Consider the following 19,746-nt stretch of genomic DNA (forward strand, 5'->3'; position numbering starts at 1 on the left):
AAAAAAAAAAAAAAAAAAAAAAAAAAAAAAAAAAAAAAAAAAAAAAAAAAACTTGCTGGTCTTTTCAGCTGAAAACGAAAGTACTGTACAGAGTCATAAAACAAAAACACACACATATATATATATATATATATATAGAAAGGTGAAGGTTTTGTACCGCTAAAATGGTATTGCAGAAGTTGCAGTGAACATAACAAACACGTTCTGCTGCCATCATCTCCAGTGACATTTCTTCTTTGCGAGTATATATATATATGTGTAAAGGCTGAATTAAGAACACACCCTTTATTTAAGAAACTAAAAATCTCATTTTTTTTTTTAATTTTTTTTTTTTGATTTATGAGAAGAAGAAGATGAAGAAATGGGAAGGAAGAGAGAAAGATGCTTTTGTAGAGAGAAGGAAATGGGAATGAGGGGTATTATTAAGATGAGGATGGGACGACTCTGATTCAGAGAGAGAGAGAGAGAGAGAGAGAGAGAGAGAGAGAGGAAGTGGGGTGGGGTGCGGTGTGGTGTGGTGGGGTGCGCTATGATTGAAGGATTGAGTGGATGGGAATGAGGCCTCTGCCCTCAGCCGTTTTCTCTTCACCATCTTCGCCTCTTTGGCTTGCCTTTCCGTAGCGGAGGAAGTGGGCGACCTATTAATTCTCCAATGTTGTCTACCATCGCCTGCCTCTCCCTGTGCGCCCGCGCCCGCGCCTCATGGCTCCTGGGACACAGCTTCCAAAACTGTTCTTTAACCTCCACCAATCTATTATTATTTACCTTTGGTTGGTATCATTTTTTAGGGTAATGTCTCACATTAGTTGTGGAGATCATTTTTTAGGGTAACTGTGATGTCTCACATTAGTTGTGGAGATCATTTTTTAGGGTAACTGTGATGTCTCACATTAGTTGTGGAGGAGAACAAACCACTCTTATAAGTGTCTGGAAACCTTCCCCTAACAGACACGTTTTAAAGCTTTGGTGGAAGCTCGAAAGGGAAAGCCCAAAGAGACAATATCTGCTAGCTGCTAGCTAGATGCGTTTTGTTTTGACCTGTTACTTATTATCCTCAGTCTTACCATCCACCACCTAGAATTTTTCTATCCCCTCTTCAACCGATATGGGATCTTACCATCCACCACCTTAGGGGCTAGCGTCATCAACTCCACTTTTAACAAATATTGTCTGTTTGGCTCGTTACGTATCGCCGTCAGTCTCACGGTTTTAAAGCGCATCTACCAAGGAAAGGTTTCTATACCCTTATAAGGAATTTTTTGTTCCCCTCTCAAACCGATGTGGGATTTTACCATCCACCACCTTCGGGATGGTAAGAAATTTATAGTTTTACTCTTAGTATATATTGTCTGTTTTGACTTGTTACGTATTATCGTCAGTCTCATGATTCTATACCCTTATAAAGATTTTTTTGTTTCCCTCCCCCACCGACGTGGGATCTTACCATCCACCACCCTAGAGGCCAGCGTCTTTGACTCTGATTCTATATGTAATAGCTCAAGTCCACTTTTTACAATATATTGTCTGTTTTGGCCAATTACGTATTGTGGTTAGCCTCATGGTTTTAAAACGGGTCTACTAGAGAGAGGTTTCTACGCCCTTATAAAGATTGTTTTGTTTCCCTCTCCAACCGATGTGAGATCTTACAAACCAACACCATGGGGGCCAGCGTCGTTGCTGGCACACTGTCTAGTATTTGACTATGATTCCATATGTATTAGCCCAAGTTCACTTTTAACAAATATTGTATGTTTTGACCAGTTATATATCGTCGTCAGACTCATTGTTTTAAAACGCGTCTACTAGGGAGAGGTTTTCATGCCCTTATAAGGAATTTTTTGTTCCCTTCTCCAACCGATGTGGGATTTTACCATCCACCACGTTGGGTGGCTGACACACTGCCTAGTGTTTGGCTTTGATTCCATATGTAATAGCTCAAGTCCACTTTTAACAGATATGGTATGTTTTGGCCCGTTACGTATTACCGTCAGCCTCGCAGTTTTAAAACGCGTCGACTAGGGAGAGGTTTCCATGCCCTATAAGAAATGTTTTGTTCCCCTCTACAAACAATATGAGATATCACACATATATTATCCGTTTTGGGCCATTACGTATGGTCACCAATTTCATGATTTTAGAACACATCTACTAACGAGTGGTTTTCACATCATTAGTAGAATCTCACACCTTGTTACCCTCTCAAACCAACGCGGAATCTCACACCTTCTCGGCTACAAAATAATAATAATAATAATAATAATAATAATAAATTTGTTCGGAGATATTATTTAAAAAAAAAAAAGATCATAAATATTATTGGTTATAAAAAATGGTACCCCACAAAAGTTACAATTTTGTGAAAAATATACATAAATGATGGAAGGAAGCAAAAGGAATGGTTTCAACCTTTTCATCACTAATCACATCTTGTCTCATCGGAGACGTTGGTTTGACCTAAGGTCGCCATCCATCTACACATCTTCCTCCCCTTCCCCTTTTTGTCATATAAACTCACCGCATTCTTAGCTGTTTCCCAATAACTCAATTTTTATTTTTTTTTTCTTCTTATTTTAATTTTAATTCTCAGGTAATAAATCATCGTCCCAACCAATAGAACCTTGTCTAGTTGTCGTTTGTGCATGCATCAAATCTCTCCAAAACCCTTTTGGTGCTTAACCGACATGTCGTCTCCTAATCATGCAATGTAACTCTTTATGCTGACGTCAATTTTCACATTTTTTGTTCTTTTATTCATTTATATTTTTTAAGAAAAATGTCACATCAAAATAAATAAATAAATATATTTGTATATGTCACATCAATTTTTTTTATTAATAATTTTACGGAAAATGTGACGGAAAGACTAAAATGAACCAAATACAAACCTTAGAGAAAAATTAATTTAAAAAATGAAAAGAAATGACGTGGCATCATGCTTTTATACGACGACACTCGGCTTTTACCCGCCAGATTACTCGGAGCCATTGCGATCTCCTTCTCGCTTCCAAGGCACGGAGGTCGACGGCGATCGAAGATGAACCGAGAGGTATATACGACTTCTTTATGTCTTTATCACTCACCGGAATCTGATTTTCATCGTTTTAGTTTCTTTAATCGCTTTCATTCGGTGAGAAACTGCCATGCCGATTCGATCTTCTCCATATTACCGAAACGAGCGGTGGAAACTTCTCTCGCGGTATTCGGTTGCGAACCGGTTGTGGAAAAAAGCGAAAATATCGAGTTCACTGTTCCTCATTTATCGAGGACGAATGTTTTATCACCTTGCTAATTTCGTTGACGACTATAGCGTACTAGAGTAACTTGATTGCGATCAGCGGGATACGATGTACGTCTAATACATTCCTCATCAAGAATTAATGATTATGATTTTGACGAACTTTCTTTCAGAGCTCGGTTGATCGGTGTTGACAGCAGAATGGCGTTTCTTGCCTTTTGTGCACTCTATAATGGTTAGTGTTAAGGATATTTAGTAATAAATTATACTTTCGCGTATATATTATATTTGATATTTTATTATAAGGCAAATATTAGATATTTTCCTTATTACCATAGGTATCTTTCCATTTATTGTTATTTCCATTTATTACTATTTCCATATCCTTGTAATTTATTTGATTATAAATAAGATAACTTTCACACCATTTAGGTGTGGTGGATTAATCAAACATTCACATGGTATCAGAGCCATTTTGGTTTAGCAACCCGGATCCTTTCTTTTCAATGGCTTTTGAAATCTTCTACTGTTCTTCTCCACCACCCCTGCTGGCTTTGACACCGCAGGAGCAGTCTTCATGGCTACCGCAGGCGGAGCCGATTAATTACTCTTCGGCTCCACCCTATTGACCTCCAAATCATCCTTCACCATACTCTGTACATACAACCTTACCTTTTCCAAACATAGTCTCTTTCATTCTCTTCTCAATTTTTCCTTTATCCTTCATCCTTCACAGAAACCCTAATCTTAGGATCTTCATCAGCATTTCTTTCGGAAATATACAGAATCTCGATAAGCCTATCGACCTTTTGCAGAGATTCACCTTTGGAATCTAGGCGCCGCACTGGCATCTTCGCCAACCAAGTTGCTGTCGCCCTTCTCGCCAAAATTGGCTCCTTCGCCCCAATGTGGCGACTCTTCCGGCTGCCCTTCTTGCCAAAATTGGCTCCTTCGCCCAATGTGGCGACTCTTCCGGCTTCAACATTGTCTTTGTCCCTTGCTCTAGGTTTCCCCTTCTACTTCTTGGGGTTAGACATATTCTCACCAGAGCCAAGGTAGCATCGTCGCTAAGCGACAATCCCTGTTTATGGGTTAGACATATTCTCGTCGAAGCCAAGGCAGCATCGCCGCTGAGCGGCGATCCCTCTGCAATTTTCGATGGCCAAGAAAGTGTTTCTCTACGCCTCCTCTGAACCAGGTTGTTGACATCTTCACGAAAAGTGTTTCTCAACCTCTTTGAATTTTTCAGATCCAAGCTTCACGTTCGTTCAAATCCGACGCTCAGCTTGCGGTGGGGTGTTAAGGATATTTAGTAATAAATTATACTTTCGCGTATATATTATATTTGATATTTTATTATAAGGCAAATATTAGATATTTTCCTTATTACCATAGGTATCTTTCCATTTATTGTTATTTCCATTTATTACTATTTCCATATCCTTGTAATTTATTTGATTATAAATAAGATAACTTTCACACCATTTAGGTGTGGTGGATTAATCAAACATTCACAGTTAGTTAGAGTTTTCGGTTCAACTGATATTGCTGTTGCGCTTGTATTCTTTCTTTAATAATGGAGGAAGTCGTTTGCATATTTCTCTCCTCGACTGGTGTTCTTTTGAGTTTGGTTTTTATCGAGATTTGCGTTTGCGCATCTCACACTTGATAATGCTTGTTTCGGTCTTCTTAACTATTTAAATTATGATGCGATAAACAAGCGGATATTAGAAAGTGGTTCATGAAAGCACACGATAAAGACAGCGGCAATGCATCAAAGCATGCAAAGCCTGCTCCAAGCAATTTTGAGAAATCCGCTTCAGCTGAACTCTACAGTCCGGAAAAACAGTGTGTCTTCTGACCCTACTCTTCTTAGCAGTATAGATGGCATGTTCCAAGTATCATTATATTCTTGATTCATCTCTAGTTTCTCTAGCTGCGTATTTCGCTGGTCCTTTATTTTATAAAAACTCCTTGTTATGTGGATGGATTATTGATCTGTTTCTGGAACCATAGTTCTTGTATGACTTGGTGTATCTGGTGTTTCTGAAGGAAAATGGTGCTATATTTAATACCTGGTCTTGACTTCATTTCTGATGAGGTGTCATAAAAAGCACATAATCTTGATGTTAATTAATTGTCTCTAGTTTTTGGCTTGATCCTGCAAGAAAGATAAACTCAGAATAGAAAAACTCTTGGTATTCTGGTTTGTAGATAGAAAGGATTGTAGATAGAAAGGATTGTAGATAGAAAGGATGCACTTCAGAACGAGTAAAAGCAGCTAGATATGTTGGAATTGCTACAGGTGGAACTCCTCTGGGTAATCCTTGACGTTAAAATGTTAGAGGTGTTATGAGGGAGGATGAATATTGGAGACAAAAGACCTCATGATGGAAAGTTAGATGCGGAGTCTTGTTACCGAGCAGGAGACACCAAATCTGAAGTTATTTGGTCACTTCAACAACTTACTTCAACAAGAAAGTTGGACGAAAGTGGCTTTCTCATATTAGGGTGAGAATTGTTTCTGTGCTAGATTCTTGATAGAGTATCAGATAACCAGCATTCTTTATTTCTTAGACATGCCTGGAGATTCTTATGGTAACTGCTGGAATGGAAGCTGAGAATGGGATGTCTTGTTGAGATGACATCTTGTAGATGCAGAGATTTCAGGAGGCTTGACTCATTGGTCTTATGAAATTTTACAAAAAAAAGGTAGAAAGGAACCTCGATCCAAAGGAGTTATAACAAACTTCTTCAATTAGAAAAAAGTGTTCATTGAGTTTTTGAACTCATCGTTTTCAAATTGTCATGAGTTCTAAATTTTTTTTTTTTTTTTNTGTTTCTTGACTGATCATGACAAATTTCGACTTCATTGGAATGGTTTATATTTTTCAATTATAGTTTATTCTTTCCACTTGCGACGTCACTTTATACTTATTTCAAACGTAGGGTTTTTAAAACATGTTATTCAGGCAGGCCTTTCAAGCGGAGGAATCTGAGCATTATAATTGCATGCAGGAAAATTATATTAATTATAGGCCAAGCTCTGTTCGTAAGGATGACAATGGGGTCAAACGGATGGATTTGATTGCCTGTGCAGCTGATTCTATTGCAGATGGGGATATAATCAATGTACAAATTCAAAGGCATCGACAGTAGCAACTCTCTCAAGAGTAGTTCTATTGCTTCTTGTGTAATACCGTAAGTTTCAGGACTTCACCTCTGTGCATCCGATGCTTTTCTTAACTACCGTTACTATTCAATATTGATCTATATGTGATAGAGCTTGATTATTGCATGGGCAAAGAGAAACGCTGGAGCAGGTGATGAAATTCTGTACATGCAAGTTTTAAGGTTTTGAAATCTTCTTTTGTTTAAATTATTTATGAGTCAGAAAATTGAGTAATTATTATACGTTTTGGAGGTATGAAAAAATAGCTGTTCTTAGAGAGGTGGTTGAATTTGGCTAGTAGAGTTTTTCTTGTAATTTTTTATTATAGTAGGAGCGAATCATTAAACTATTTTAATGTATTTGGTATGCATTACAATCTTCTACCTGTGAGCAGAAATATTATTTTGGATAATGCATTCGTGCCCCCTGTTTTAGTCGTCATTAGCTCTTCACTATGTTTTGTACATGCAGGGAGAGTGTAATTTAATAGATTTGGTGCATGGCTGGGAAAAAAATTCAACATTTGGAAAACATATGAGGCTTTTGGAGGACTTTCATGTTCACATTCTTGCTTCTCGCGAGTCCTGTTCATGGAGGTAATTTGTAATGTGCTGTATTTGTTTTTTCCATTGTTGTAGCATGATATACTTCCTGTATGGATATTCCTACTGTTGCAAAGTTTCAGGAACCTTCTGAATTAAATATCTACAATTCCTACTTCCTGTATGGATATTCCTATTTGCCTTTCTTTTTCTTCGAACATATTGTTTCCTTCTATTTTTTATTAAAAAGATCTACATTTCCAATGGCTTAGTAGTTCATTATTTAGACTTCTCCATAAGATAGACTAGATTTTTAATGTTTCCAGATTCTGCTATCATCCTAATGGTCAGGAGAAAAGCTTTTAATTCAAGCAAAGGAGAGAGAGACCCATCCCACTAGATCCCCCTATCATTATAAAAGTTTTTCTACATTATGGGTTCTTCTTCATCTTAAGATTATTCCCAAATATATGCCTTCTTGCATGTTCTGAAATCTAAGCTGGTTTGTCCATGTTCATATTTGAAAACTTGTTAAAATTTTGTGTCCCGAATACACGTGTAAGCTGCTTAACCCCACTCTTTTCACATGGATATGTGTGTCATTAGTTGCAAGCTATAATACTTGTATACAAAATTATACAGGGAACACCTACAAGCTGAGAACCTTACTCTTTTTCTAAAGAGGTTGACTGAGCCACTGCGCAAGCTGCCTGAGGTTAGACTATATTTAAATCGTCTGATTTTTGTTATACGAATGGTAAATTCTTCGAGGCACTGTGATTTACTTAATAATTTTTTCCAATGATATGATTGCCAGAATGAAGCAGTTAAAATGGTTGTTGAGTTTATGAGTCTATATTCAATCAATCAGGAGGATTTTGATACTGTTCTTGAGTTGTCAAAATTTCAGGTATTGACATCTACAGTTTTTTTAGCATAGTTTTCTTACAGACGATTCTCCTAATCACAGGGTCGTAAGAATTTATTGGATGGCGTTCCCCTTCTGTGAAATCTGCTCTAACAAAGGCATACAAAGAAGTAAGCAAGACACGTATGGGGATACAGTTCCTGCAATGAAAAAAAGCCCCAAAGAAGCGAATTGCAGCGATTCTAGAACTCTTTGGACAACAAGGGTGCAGGTAAGATTTGATCCGTCTTTTCGAGGTCAGCGGTTAGTGAATGAGTTGCGCTTGTTGGGCAAGTCCTGCTTCTCTAGTTGCCAATTATTCCTTGTCGCAATTATAGAAGACTCCACAAACGGTGAGAAGTTGCGACTGGACCTTCAAAGCTTGAATAAGAAACTGCAATTGGAATATGAAGTCCTTGCTATTGGTTTTATATTTTCTATTTTGTTTGGAATGCAAGTGCAGTTGGAATTGAAATGCGTGGAAAATTCAAGCGCCAAGAAATTCGGTGGCAGAGGAAGAGGAGTTAGTTCCCAGGATTCAAAGAAGAAAGGTGGGCGAGGTTCGGGATCTGCCACAGAGAGGAGAAAATGAAATAAAACGCTTCTAGAACTTCTGGTAATGTTTGTTAGACGAAACTCTCCACAATGGTATGATATTGTCCACTTTGAGCATAAGCTCTCATGGCTTTGCTTTGGGCTTCCCCAAAAGGCCTCACACCATTGGTGTTAGTATTCCTCACTTATAAACTATGATCATTCCAAATTAGCCCCTCACACCAATGGAGTTAGTATTCCTCACTTATAAACTCATGATCATTCCCTAAATTAGCCGATGTGGGACTTCCATCATCCAACACCTCCCCTCGAACAAAGTGCGCCTCCCCTTAATCGAGGCTCGACTCCTTTGGAGTCTTAGTCATTTTTTACTGCCTTCGAGGAGGGGCTCCTCCTTTTTCTTTTGGAGTTCTTTGTTCGATATTTGAGGATTTACCAATCTATTGGCACGACTAAGTTTAGGGCATGGCTCTGATACCGTATTAAGAATCACAGATCTCCACCATGGTATGATATTGTCCACTTTGAGCATAAGCTCTCTGGCTTTGCTTTGGGCTTTCCCAAAAGACCTCACACCAATGGAGTTAGATGGAGTTAGTATTTCTCATTTATAAACCCATTGATCATTCCCTAAATTAGCCGATGTGGTACTTCCATCATCCAACAATGTTATCATGTTCTACGCCCCATGCATGCATTATTTTGCTGATATATGTGTTTGAACTGGTAGAGGAATACATAACCTTGTATATGCTACATGTTACATGGGCCATTTTGACGTATAACAGAAACATGCTTTTGTATCAACCATTTTGGCTAGCAATAGAACTGAGACCAAGTCTTCGCCATTTGATGTGTTGAGTTGAGTCAGCCGACGGACAAGACTGGTTTTCGGAGAAGTTATTATTACCATTTTTTAATAACGGGAATATTAGAGGCGCTCTGCTCTTTACACATACATTATTGTTCATAGCCCACCTTCACTAATCTTCAAGAATGTTAGCCAACTACTCGGCCAGTTTTTAGAGACAGAATCTAGTTGAGCCTTTAGATGGAGGAAAGCATCTCCAAACATAAAGTCCTACAACCTCTAAGAATCCTTCATGGAGTGTTCTTGCAACAATATTAAGTGCATATAGGCTGTCCTTTTTGTCGGTGGTTAGACTAAGAAATGTTCTGCCATACGGACCACCTTCTATTTACCTGAAAGATGTATAATCTTTACACTTAAAGAGAACACATCACGATCAAAAAGTAGTCATTGCCGTTCCATCCTCTTAGCCTCATTTAGCAATCGGAACTCAACAATACAGACGAGATAAATTTTCATTGGTGAAATAAAAACAAATGAAATTTCGGGTTTATTGAGACTTGATAAAACTGAAATTACAGAGAATTTTTCTTTTCGTTCTCCACATTACATTTTATTTCAAATTATTGACAGGGGCAGATTAGAAGCATGCAAGTTTACCTGCCCATACATCTTGGCCAGACTCAACTTACAGATCCCACTTCCACCACGGACAATGAATAAGGTATACAAAATAGATTTGTATTATGTACTCCAAAACATTGAATTTAAAAAATAAAATAAAAAATACTCCACGACCTTTTCTCCTACCAGCAGCCCACCAAAGTCGAGTTGTCCCTCCTTACAGATCCTCCTCTGCGTATGATACCATCTGCATCAACAGATGTAAATTTCTTATCTACAGTCTTAACAATAATATGGTGTGAATTCGTGCAATTTTTCCATTGGAAGCCCTAATCATTAACTTTCGTACTTATTCAATTAATATATAAACTTCTAAATAATATGATTTAGTTTTATAATTTTACATTAAAAAGATAATCTAATAGGTGCCATTTATATTCTACAAAATATTTAGGAGACTTAAAATAGGGACATCATGTGTCCATTTAATATGATTCCTTTTTTGTTTCGTTTCTTTTTATTTGGTAAGAAACTGAGCTTCCATGTAGAAAAATGAAAGAATTTATAAGGGCATTCAAAAAACACAAACATTCTAAAGGTGTCCTCAGCTACCTATGAGAATGGACTCTAACCCAAAAGAATAACATGAAGCTAATAATTACAAAAGGACACTATCAACAGATGTCCCTAAAGACACAAACTCGACAGCCTTTCACACTACCTATGAACTCTCAAACTCGACAGTCTCTTAAAACCTATGAAAATTCCAATATGTATTTAAATTTGTATTCAATGGTTAATCAAAAAGTAACCGTAATAATTAAAATGTTTTTTACTTTTTATGTGAAGCTTAAGGACATAAAATAAAGCATTGGATAGTTGAGGTACTGCAATATAATATCCATAAGAACTAATAATCTGACGTGTAACTATTTTCCTATACTGAGATGGGAAACAATTCTTTGATCCTGTGGGCGTGCATTAACCTAAACCTATATGTATTCTGACCCAAATCGATGGAGAATAATAACAACGATAAGAAAGACAGGAGAGGAAATCCAAACCTTTTTCTTCGCTTTAATCAACCATCACAAGCGTCAGTGACAAGCTGTGAAAGAAGAATCCTGTCCAAAAGTTCTCAACATCCGGCAAGTGACTTCCAGTAGTTTCCCTGCCATTTTGGAAATTTTTAGTTCAAGCAGACTATCCAGTAGTACTATTAAATTAACAAAATCAATTCAGGAAAGGTGACCCAATCTTGTGCATGAATATCAGTTAGCGGTAGGTTTATTGCAATACGTAATGGGCCAAAACAAACAATATCTGTTAGCGGTAGGTTTGGACGGTTACAAATGATATCAGAGCCAGACACCAAGTTGTGTGTCAGCGAGGACACTAGGCCCCCAAGGGGTAGATTGTGAGATCTCACATTGATTGGAAAGGAGAGGAGAATGAAACATTTCTTATAAGGTATGAAAACCTCTCCCTAATAGACGCGTGGTTGGAGAAGACAACGAAACATTCCTTATATGGTGTGGAAACCTCTCCCAAATAGACGGATTTTAAAATCGTGAGACTGACGCCAAAGCAGACCATATCTACCAGTGGTGGGTTTGAGTTATTACTAGAACACAGGGTACAGTCTAGCATAGAAAACCGGTGGATTTGGGCGGTTTCGAGTCTGTAGCAAGAAGATATTAAGTTTTAGTGAAGTTCCTAGGAAATCAATTGGCAGTATCAAAATTAACGATTTAGCCATTTTCTAACATCCTTAAAGATATATGATCTCACTTCACACTGGCCGAATTCTTGGGCTATAGAAATCTTAACTGCCCTGAACTTTGAAACTACCTCTCCACCCTGCTCCAGATTATCATTTGATTCCCGAATGGCCATACACAACAACCCTAACAAGACAGCCATATGTCAAAATCTTGTTAATCCCTCCTCTCTGCAAAGGTAAGTATCCCCATGGAGACGTCTCTAGAAACCCCCCACGTTTCATTTTCACCTCCTTGTAATCCACGAGACAATGCTTTGAAGCAACCGCAAAGAGTAACTTTTAGTGCACATCAAGGCTCCACCCAATCTAGTCTAACACACGCACCTATATGTCTAACTAATCGATTCTATTCAATTAGCTGAGGGGTTACAATCAGCTCATTCTTCGATGTTTGGAATGAAAACGTCTAATAGAATGGATTATGACAATAGTGGTTTCATCTCGATGAGTGAAATCACGAGGATATGATCTTAATTGGCATCGATGATTTTGAATTTCTTGAAAGGTTTTCTAGAATTGAATGCTCTCCATACATCAATCATGCGTTAACTTATACCAATCAGAGGAATTAATCAAAGCAATGTGGAAAAAGTGCACTTAAAATTTAACAAAAATCGTTACCTCTGCGGGGCTTGGCCACGACCTTGGTGGGTTGAACTGCCTTTGGTGCGTTCTTGGCCTCAATCTCCTCCGGCGGGAATAATACCCCGTCAATGCCCTGCACCGAGATCCGTCCATCCGTGTAAATATCAGGATCAAACAAGTACGCCGATCCATCTCCATTGCCGAACTTGACCGACCCATCGGCCTCTTGAGCCACCACTTTATGCGGCAACCTCAATGTGTCGTATCGCACCTTCCCGAACCTCCTAACAGCGTTGTACATACTCTCCTCCGTCTGATACTCGGGTATTAAATGATAGTACATAATCTGCTCCGGTGCCCCTGGCTCGCTTAGCTGGTCTGTAGTTAGTTTAGCCATGGCTTCATCGTTTGGAGCCAGAACAGTGAGCACATAACCTTCCGATACCAGTCGCCCCATTTCAGTCGCTAGCGATGTTAGGTTAACCAGAATGTCCGCCATTTCATTGTATCCACCATAGTGTAGCAGAGTTTGGATGAAATCCTTGACTTGCCTCTCGCCGTTGAAGTGGCGATGAGCTCCGCCAGGTCCTGGCGCCGGAGCCGGAGCCAAACTAGGTCCTGGAGCCAGCGCGTCGTATATAGGGAGAGCAGGCGGGGAACCGGCTTCGGCAGGTGGAGCCGGTTTCTTTAGCCGGTGAGTTCTCGGATCTACTTCAGGCGCTCCCTCTGGTTTCACGGCGCTTATAACCTGAAGATTTCGCCTGCGATTGAAATCGTCCTGCACGGACTGAGGGATTAGCAATCGTTCAATCCCGTGAATCACGCCGTCTGGTCGGGTAATAGCATCCGGATGAACCACATTGGCGAGATCGACGGTCTTCTCCCCGGAATGATGGCCGGCAAGATGAAGAACATGCTTGGAAAGCGTGGATTGCCGTGCGGACTTGGAATGAGCCGGCCAATCATTCGATCCGATCCGAGTCGGAATCACATGGAACATCAACAAGGTCTGGAGCGACTTCAAGTTCCCCGGCTCAAGAAGGAACCGCTTGAACTCAGGGTCTAGATCGCGCTCCAGAGCTTCATTTTTAGGGGCGAAAATGGTTATATTGTGGTTGCCGACGGCATCTTCTAGGGTCTGCAATAGCATAGCCTTCTCAACTAATTCCGCCAGCTCCGTATAATGAGAATCCAGTAGAGCAACGAGGATGGAATTCGAGTTGATCTGGCCGGACATGGCCGGAGACGACGATCTAGAAGCGGAACTTTCCGGCGATGCAACCGCCACAACAACCACAGATACCATACAAAATACCGTAAATAAGAGCTTCAAGGCGCCATGGATGGGGGAATCCATGGAGGCCGGATAATGCGGTGAACTCAGGCGCCGGTGGAAACTTTAGAAGAGAGAGAGAGAAAGAAGAGGAGAGAGACTGTGTGTGAATTGTGAAGCTGTACGTGAGCTAAAAGTTGTGATGGTTCGTGTTTGTTTCTTTCTTATTTACTATTTTGTCCCTTTTATTTAATGCAACTGTTCCATTAACTCCGAGTGTGTCAATCAAGCGTCGTCGACCATTTTACACGTGGCTCTCTTGGATTCGTTGAGGCGCGTGGAAGCAGTAAAATCGGCAGCAGCAGATCGTGGAAGGTTCACGTGGCATGTTATCAAAGCGGGCAACAAGGCAGCTGGAGGGAACAACTTTTTCTATTGGCGGGTGTTTTGACTCCTTTCCTCATTTGCTACAACTTGGTTGACTTCTACAAAATTTTACCCGCTCAAAATTTTACCACCTCTTACGACTCAAAGGTTAATTAACCTTCGAGTTAAATTTAACGGTTAAATCTTTATTTTAATTTAATAAATTTATATTTATTCATAAGCTAAAATCATACAAAGTTCATATATGAAACGTTCAATATCTGTCAATTAATAAATAAGATTGTTTAGTTAACCAAACTCAGATGGTTTTATTTTTTACATTTTATTAAAAATTCAAATGTTTTATTTTTTAAGAAATATAAAACTGTAATATGAAATTTGAGATAAAGCAAATATAAATAAAAAAATGAAAGACAAAAATAAAATTAGAATACACATCAAATTATATATTAAATAATGAATATATAAATCATTTATAAATATTTAATTTATTATATTTTTATACGCTTAATTTTAATATAAATTTTTAATGATGCAATAAATGTCATATTTGATAGCTATATAATTTTCGTGTGACAAAAAATCTCGCTTTTAACGTCAACTCACTTATTATTATCATATAAACATTTTCTTGTTGTCTAATTAAATTTTTAACATTTTTGTGTTAAATAGATTTACGAGTTTCAAGTTCATATCTCTCTCGCTCTTGAATTTAAAAAGTAAAATTTTGGATGGACCAATACTACCCGTATCATACCTTCTTATTTGTTTAAATTTTGTTTTGTTCTTATTCCTATCTCCAACCTTAAAAAAAAAAAAAAAAACATTAAGACTTAAATTTTTTGTCATATGGTTAAAAAAACTCGACTCAAAGTCACGATTCTTCATTAAAAAAACATAAATTTCTTTATGATTTCAATCCCATTTCAATTTTTCTCTTCCTAATAACATCAAATCATTAACTCTAGTCTAAAATAAATCATTTATTTTTTATGGAGATTAAAGTTTTCAAATATTTTTTTTTCGTATATATATAATATATATATATATAGATATAAATATAGATATTGAGGGGAAGCCATAGACAGTTATGAATATAAATTATATTTTAAAATGTTAGTGACCAATTATTTGGCAGCCTATAGGATATAAAGCCATCTAAAAATATAAGTCCAAATTTATGTTAATAATATGGTTTGGAGAGTCCTGACACCAAAATATAATAAAATTAAAATTAAACATATTAAAGAGATTTAAATCTTTATTTATTCATATTATAGAAGGAAAAAATTTACCCGCTCAGAGCACAAAAATTGTGTGTTTTTTCCCTCGTCAGTTTTCGCTTTGCTTCCCTGTTTCAACCTCAGAGCTCTGGCTGTGGCGCTGCCGTGCGTCTCTCTTGCTGGCTAAGGTGTCGTGTTTCTTTGCTTCCGAGGCTAGGGTTTCTTTTTCTTCTTCTCCTCCTCCGTGCTTTGTAGGGTTCCACTAACCTTCCTCGCATTCTACTCATTTTTGTGTTCCTTTTGTCGTTCTTTCCTATCTTCCAGTGGCGTTTTGGTTCTTGAAGTTCTTCAACATCATGAAGAAGAAGCTCGATACCCGTTTTCCAGCTGTGAGCTCTCTTTTTCTGTTGCTTTTTCCGACTGTCTTTCTTTTTTATTTTTTCGCGCTATTTATCTCATACTGATTTGATTATTTGTCTTGAGTGCCACTGTTTGTGTATTGTCTTTTTAATTGGGCCGTCGAAATGTATGGTAGCTACAGTTTCCATTTTCGGCCATGGTGGGGTTGGGATTTCGACTTTTTGTTCCGACATGTTATTGTATGTTCTCTTGTTGAGGATGAAGTGTTAATTAGGTCATCATGTCTCATATGTGATGGAAGCAGTTTTGTTTATTTATTCTTTTTTTTTTTTCTCCTAAAGATGATGCCACTTAAACATTTTACTCTACGCACTGTTCCAGTAGTCAAAATATGTACAGTGGCGTCGCTTTAATGCGTTTGTTGCTTTGAGAAATAGTTTTATTGAAGGTAATGAACACGGAGAACAACTTGAATGTGAAATTTCTCCATAAAATCTATTGCAAAACGGGCATAGTTTGTTGGAGGAATTATGCCTATGGAAGATGTACCATATAGGTTTTACAGCTTGACTTTATGGTGTTATTTGCTTATTCATTTATCTTTTCAGAATCTTTGAGATCGTTGTTTTTTCAAATAACCCTTAACTCGACAAGATGTTTGGAAGTGTTTGTTTGAACAATTTTTTGAACAAGTGACAAAACTTGTTATTGAGTGCCTCCTATGATCCTAAAGGTAGCTTGTGAACAGAAAACCCCGTAATGAAGGATTCAGAAACTCCTGCCTCCTGCAGAGAATGCACCATTACAGGAGCAAAATGAATGGAAATATCTTTGAACATGATCCAAGAAATTAACTCTCCCACCTTAATCATATTTGGAATTTTAGCTTTCCATAAAAGGAAAAAAAAAGAAAAAGAAAACAACTGAAGCCTCAAGAGCAGCCGTCAAAGCAGGAGGAAAGATAAAATGTGAACATAGGAATGACAGGGAACCCTGCTGGAAGGATCAGGGTCCAATCCTAACATCCCTTCTCGGAAAAATAAGCGACACACGAACACGCTTGATTTGCACTACCTAAAGAATTCTTGTGCATCTGTTTGGTTAGTTTTCACTCTCCTTGTGAGACACCAAGTTCCATGCCAATGTAGCATCACGCCAACACATTAGTTGATTTATGGTCTCGACAATCAGATGTGTTCTTTTATCACATTTGAATTAGCTTCATGGTTGTTTTTTATTCTTTAACTATTTGAACCTTGTTGTGATCTTTGATTATGAAAGTCAATACAAATAATTTCTATTCATTTTTCCTGTCGCCTCCAGTGAGTTTTCTTGTGTTCCTTATGCAGAATGATCCTTGTCTGTGGATTTGTGATGGTTCTTCAGGGTGTCTCTTGATTTTGTGTTGAAGTTGGAACTCTCTGTCTTATTTGATTTTTGATATATCAACAAAATAGTTGTCTACTCTATATCTCAGCGACTGCTTGCTGGTCGTCCCTCTATAGCATTGATAACCTGAGTATTCTGTAACATTTACAGGCTCGGATTAAGAAGATTATGCAGGCTGATGAAGACGTAGGGAAGATTGCTATGGCAGTCCCACTTTTAGTCTGTAAGTACCAACTACCAAATAATGTGATAATTCCCTAGTTGGAGATTGTTACTTGCTTAGGATTATGCTAGGTATTCTAGAATATATTCAAATGTGAAATAAGAAAATTGGTGAAGATCACCATACAGGATATCAAGCCGTTTGAGAGGGCTGAAAACTCTTCTCACGATTGGTCCTTACCCAAAAAGATAATGATGTCTTTGCATGATCTCCTCCCATATATTCTTCATGCCAAGCTACTAATTGAAAGCAGTTCAATCTCCCTAATTACCCTTCCTATCATAAACATACACAATTGGGGGCTGGGTTGTTTTTGTTTCTTCTCCAAAATGTTGTTTCTAGAATGTGCTCTAGTATGTTGATTATTCTGTTGTTTTTGCAGCAAAAGCTCTGGAACTATTTTTACAAGATTTATGTGACAGGACATATGAGATTACTCTGAAGAGGGGGGCTAAGACAATGAACTCTTTGCACTTGTTAGTAAACTCTCAATTATTGAATTTTGGACATTCCGAGATTTTGTAAATAGGACGTACTTAACTCAACTATCAGTCTACCACTTCTCGATTATGCTATATTGATGTTCAATAGAAAGCCATTTACGGTTCTTTCAAGCCTCTAGGCTCCAGCCTCCAACTATTGATCTAGTCTTATTGTTGAGAAAAATGAAATGAGTTTCTTCTTTTATTTCGTCTCAGTCTAAGTGCCATGAAGGAAAAAATAGTTAAATTTTATAGTTTTACCTCTGCTGTTGCCTACCACATTACTTTCTCACACATTCATTGAATTGACAGAAAACAATGCATACAGACGTTTAATGTTTTTGATTTCTTGAGGGATGTTGTTGGCAAGGTCCCTGATTTAGGTGCCTCTGATGCTGCGGAGGACCGTTGTATTTCGAAACGAAGGTTTGGAAAATAAATGTCTCTCTAGTTGGGTGTAGTGATATGTGAGGTATTCATCCTTGATAGTATTTGTGGTTTTTTTCTTTTTGGTCCAGGAAAGTTGAAGATGAAGATGGTGGTAATGATAGTGAAGAAGAGTCCAAAAGGAGTAAGACGGTAAGAATTATTTTCAAAACACATATTTGTGTATCTTGTACTTCGGAAAAACAAAACACGTATTCATGTATCTTGTACTTTGGATAAACAAAACCCATATAGCAATTATGAGATTGTGCTCATTTCATTGCGGTATACCCCTGTTGCAGACAGAGGCTGGTCACAACATTAGTGGCCGAGGAAGGGGTAGAGGCAGAGGTAGAGGTCGTGGGCGTAGTAGTAGGCATTCGGAGAAGGATACAGCCATACATTCTGATAACTTTGAAGAAGATTTGGAAATTCCTAGTCATCCTGGCAACAACCTCGAAAAAACTATGCCGGACAACGGTGTAGCAGAAGCTCGAATGGAGAACGACAATATTCCTATTGACAAAGCTGTAGAACCATCAGTCCGAAACTTCGACTTGAACGTAAACTTGGACGAAGATGGGGACTCAACTTCAACTCCAGTGGCTGCTTCTACAGGTTCACCAGTAAAGCCCCTGACTGACTCGAAACACGACGAGTATCCTGGTTGGTCAGTGGCTGAAATGGAAAAGATGGTTATCGATCCAATTCAACTAGCGAATTTGAATAAGAGTATAGATGATGAGGAAGATTATGACGAAGAAGGTTAGTTATATAAGGATCCTCTTTTTCTATGGATGAGCAATTTGATTCTTTTGCCGCTAATGAAATAGTTGAGGTAGGTGCAGGATAGTGTTGTTGTTCCAGAAGAAAATGTATAGTTGAGTTGATTGTAGAGCTTTTTCTGGAATCAAAGTCTGGTAGGTTCTTCTGGGAGTGTTGTGTGCATGCTTGGAAAAGCAGCAAGGAAAGTCACCCACCAATGACTATCACTTGTTTGACTTAATTTAATTTTTCATTTCGACGTGCATTTACGCTCGTAAGGACGTTCTTCTTCAAATAATTTCTTAGAGAGCTTTAAATAAATATTTTTAAAAATATTAAGTTGCAGGTGAATAGATAGCTTAGCTACCTGTTTTGACCCGTTACGTATCGCTGTGAGCCTCATGATTTTAAAATGCATCTACTACGGAGAAATTTTTATACCCTTATAAGAAATGTTTCATTCCTCCAACTGATATGAGATCTCACAATTCACTCTACCTTCCTTGGGGCCAGTGTTTGGTGTCTGCCTCTAATACTCGTTTTATAACCATCAGGCTGACAACGGTATATAACGGGTTAAAGTAGACAATATCGGCTAGCGGTGGGTTGTTATATTACTACTTCTAAAAAGATGTTTAAGTTGCTTTAACACGACCTATTATTGCATTGACAATTGACAATTAATAGATTGGATTATTATTGCCTTTTAGTTCACATTATAGGTATATATATTGGTATGAATAAAACTCCGCACATTAGAATTCATACTTTTAATCTCTTAATTAACGACGTGCCCTAACATCTAAATTATGTTCAAATTGACTTGTAATTGTTTAAAACTCACGATATTTTATATGACTAAATTATAAGTTTAGCCTTTAAATGTTTTTTTTTTTTTTTGCCTATTTAATCCTAAATTTTAAAAATTATAGTAGAGATTTCAAAACTTTGTTTTTAATAGTTGATTTACTAAAATTAAATATGATGTCCAATATAATGTAACC

The 19,746-nt window shown here is 37.8% G+C and overlaps 4 protein-coding genes across 6 annotated transcripts in view; 2 read left to right on the forward strand and 2 right to left on the reverse strand.

The window, feature by feature from the left end:
- LOC111777002 (putative axial regulator YABBY 2) overlaps positions 1–326 on the reverse strand; it is a 3,141-nt gene extending 2,815 nt beyond the window's left edge. Inside the window, exon 1 of one of the 2 annotated variants that reach the window (XM_023656437.1) lies at positions 158–326. In XM_023656437.1, the coding sequence (XP_023512205.1) occupies positions 158–229 (72 nt within the window). In that variant the 5' untranslated portion in view covers positions 230–326. The remainder of the gene's footprint in view (positions 1–157) is intronic. The other variant, XM_023656436.1, reaches the window with a different exon arrangement.
- A 5,927-nt stretch (positions 327–6,253) lies between these two features.
- LOC111777003 (replication factor C subunit 1-like) lies at positions 6,254–8,681 on the forward strand (the record flags this gene model as incomplete). Its single annotated transcript, XM_023656439.1, is given in 6 exon segments — positions 6,254–6,436; positions 6,543–6,558; positions 6,879–7,003; positions 7,592–7,664; positions 7,767–7,859; positions 7,920–8,681. Coding segments are annotated over 6 exon segments (417 nt in total). The 3' UTR covers positions 7,959–8,681.
- Positions 8,682–9,744: 1,063 nt separating this feature from the next.
- On the reverse strand, positions 9,745–13,688 carry LOC111777001 (fasciclin-like arabinogalactan protein 17). The gene is made up of 3 exons (XM_023656435.1): positions 12,251–13,688; positions 10,911–11,017; positions 9,745–10,093 (listed from the first exon to the last, which is right to left on the reverse strand). Exons 1-2 carry the CDS (start codon positions 13,569–13,571, stop codon positions 10,944–10,946), a joined length of 1,395 nt encoding a protein of 464 aa, XP_023512203.1. The 5' UTR covers positions 13,572–13,688; the 3' UTR covers positions 9,745–10,093; positions 10,911–10,943.
- Positions 13,689–15,174: 1,486 nt separating this feature from the next.
- Positions 15,175–19,007, forward strand: LOC111776972 (dr1-associated corepressor-like). Of its 2 annotated transcripts, XM_023656402.1 has the most exons (8): positions 15,175–15,285; positions 15,422–15,486; positions 16,807–16,867; positions 16,997–17,069; positions 17,452–17,545; positions 17,864–17,977; positions 18,070–18,130; positions 18,280–19,007. In XM_023656402.1, exons 4-8 carry the CDS (start codon positions 17,015–17,017, stop codon positions 18,745–18,747), a joined length of 792 nt encoding a protein of 263 aa, XP_023512170.1. In that variant the 5' UTR covers positions 15,175–15,285; positions 15,422–15,486; positions 16,807–16,867; positions 16,997–17,014; the 3' UTR covers positions 18,748–19,007. The 2 variants fall into 2 exon arrangements, with proteins under 2 accessions (XP_023512170.1, XP_023512169.1); XM_023656401.1 differs by lacking the exon at positions 16,807–16,867.
- The last annotated feature ends 739 nt before the right edge of the window (positions 19,008–19,746 follow it).

The sequence above is a fragment of the Cucurbita pepo genome, chromosome LG16 (genome assembly GCF_002806865.2).
Source record: "Cucurbita pepo subsp. pepo cultivar mu-cu-16 chromosome LG16, ASM280686v2, whole genome shotgun sequence".
NCBI lineage: Eukaryota > Viridiplantae > Streptophyta > Magnoliopsida > Cucurbitales > Cucurbitaceae > Cucurbita > Cucurbita pepo.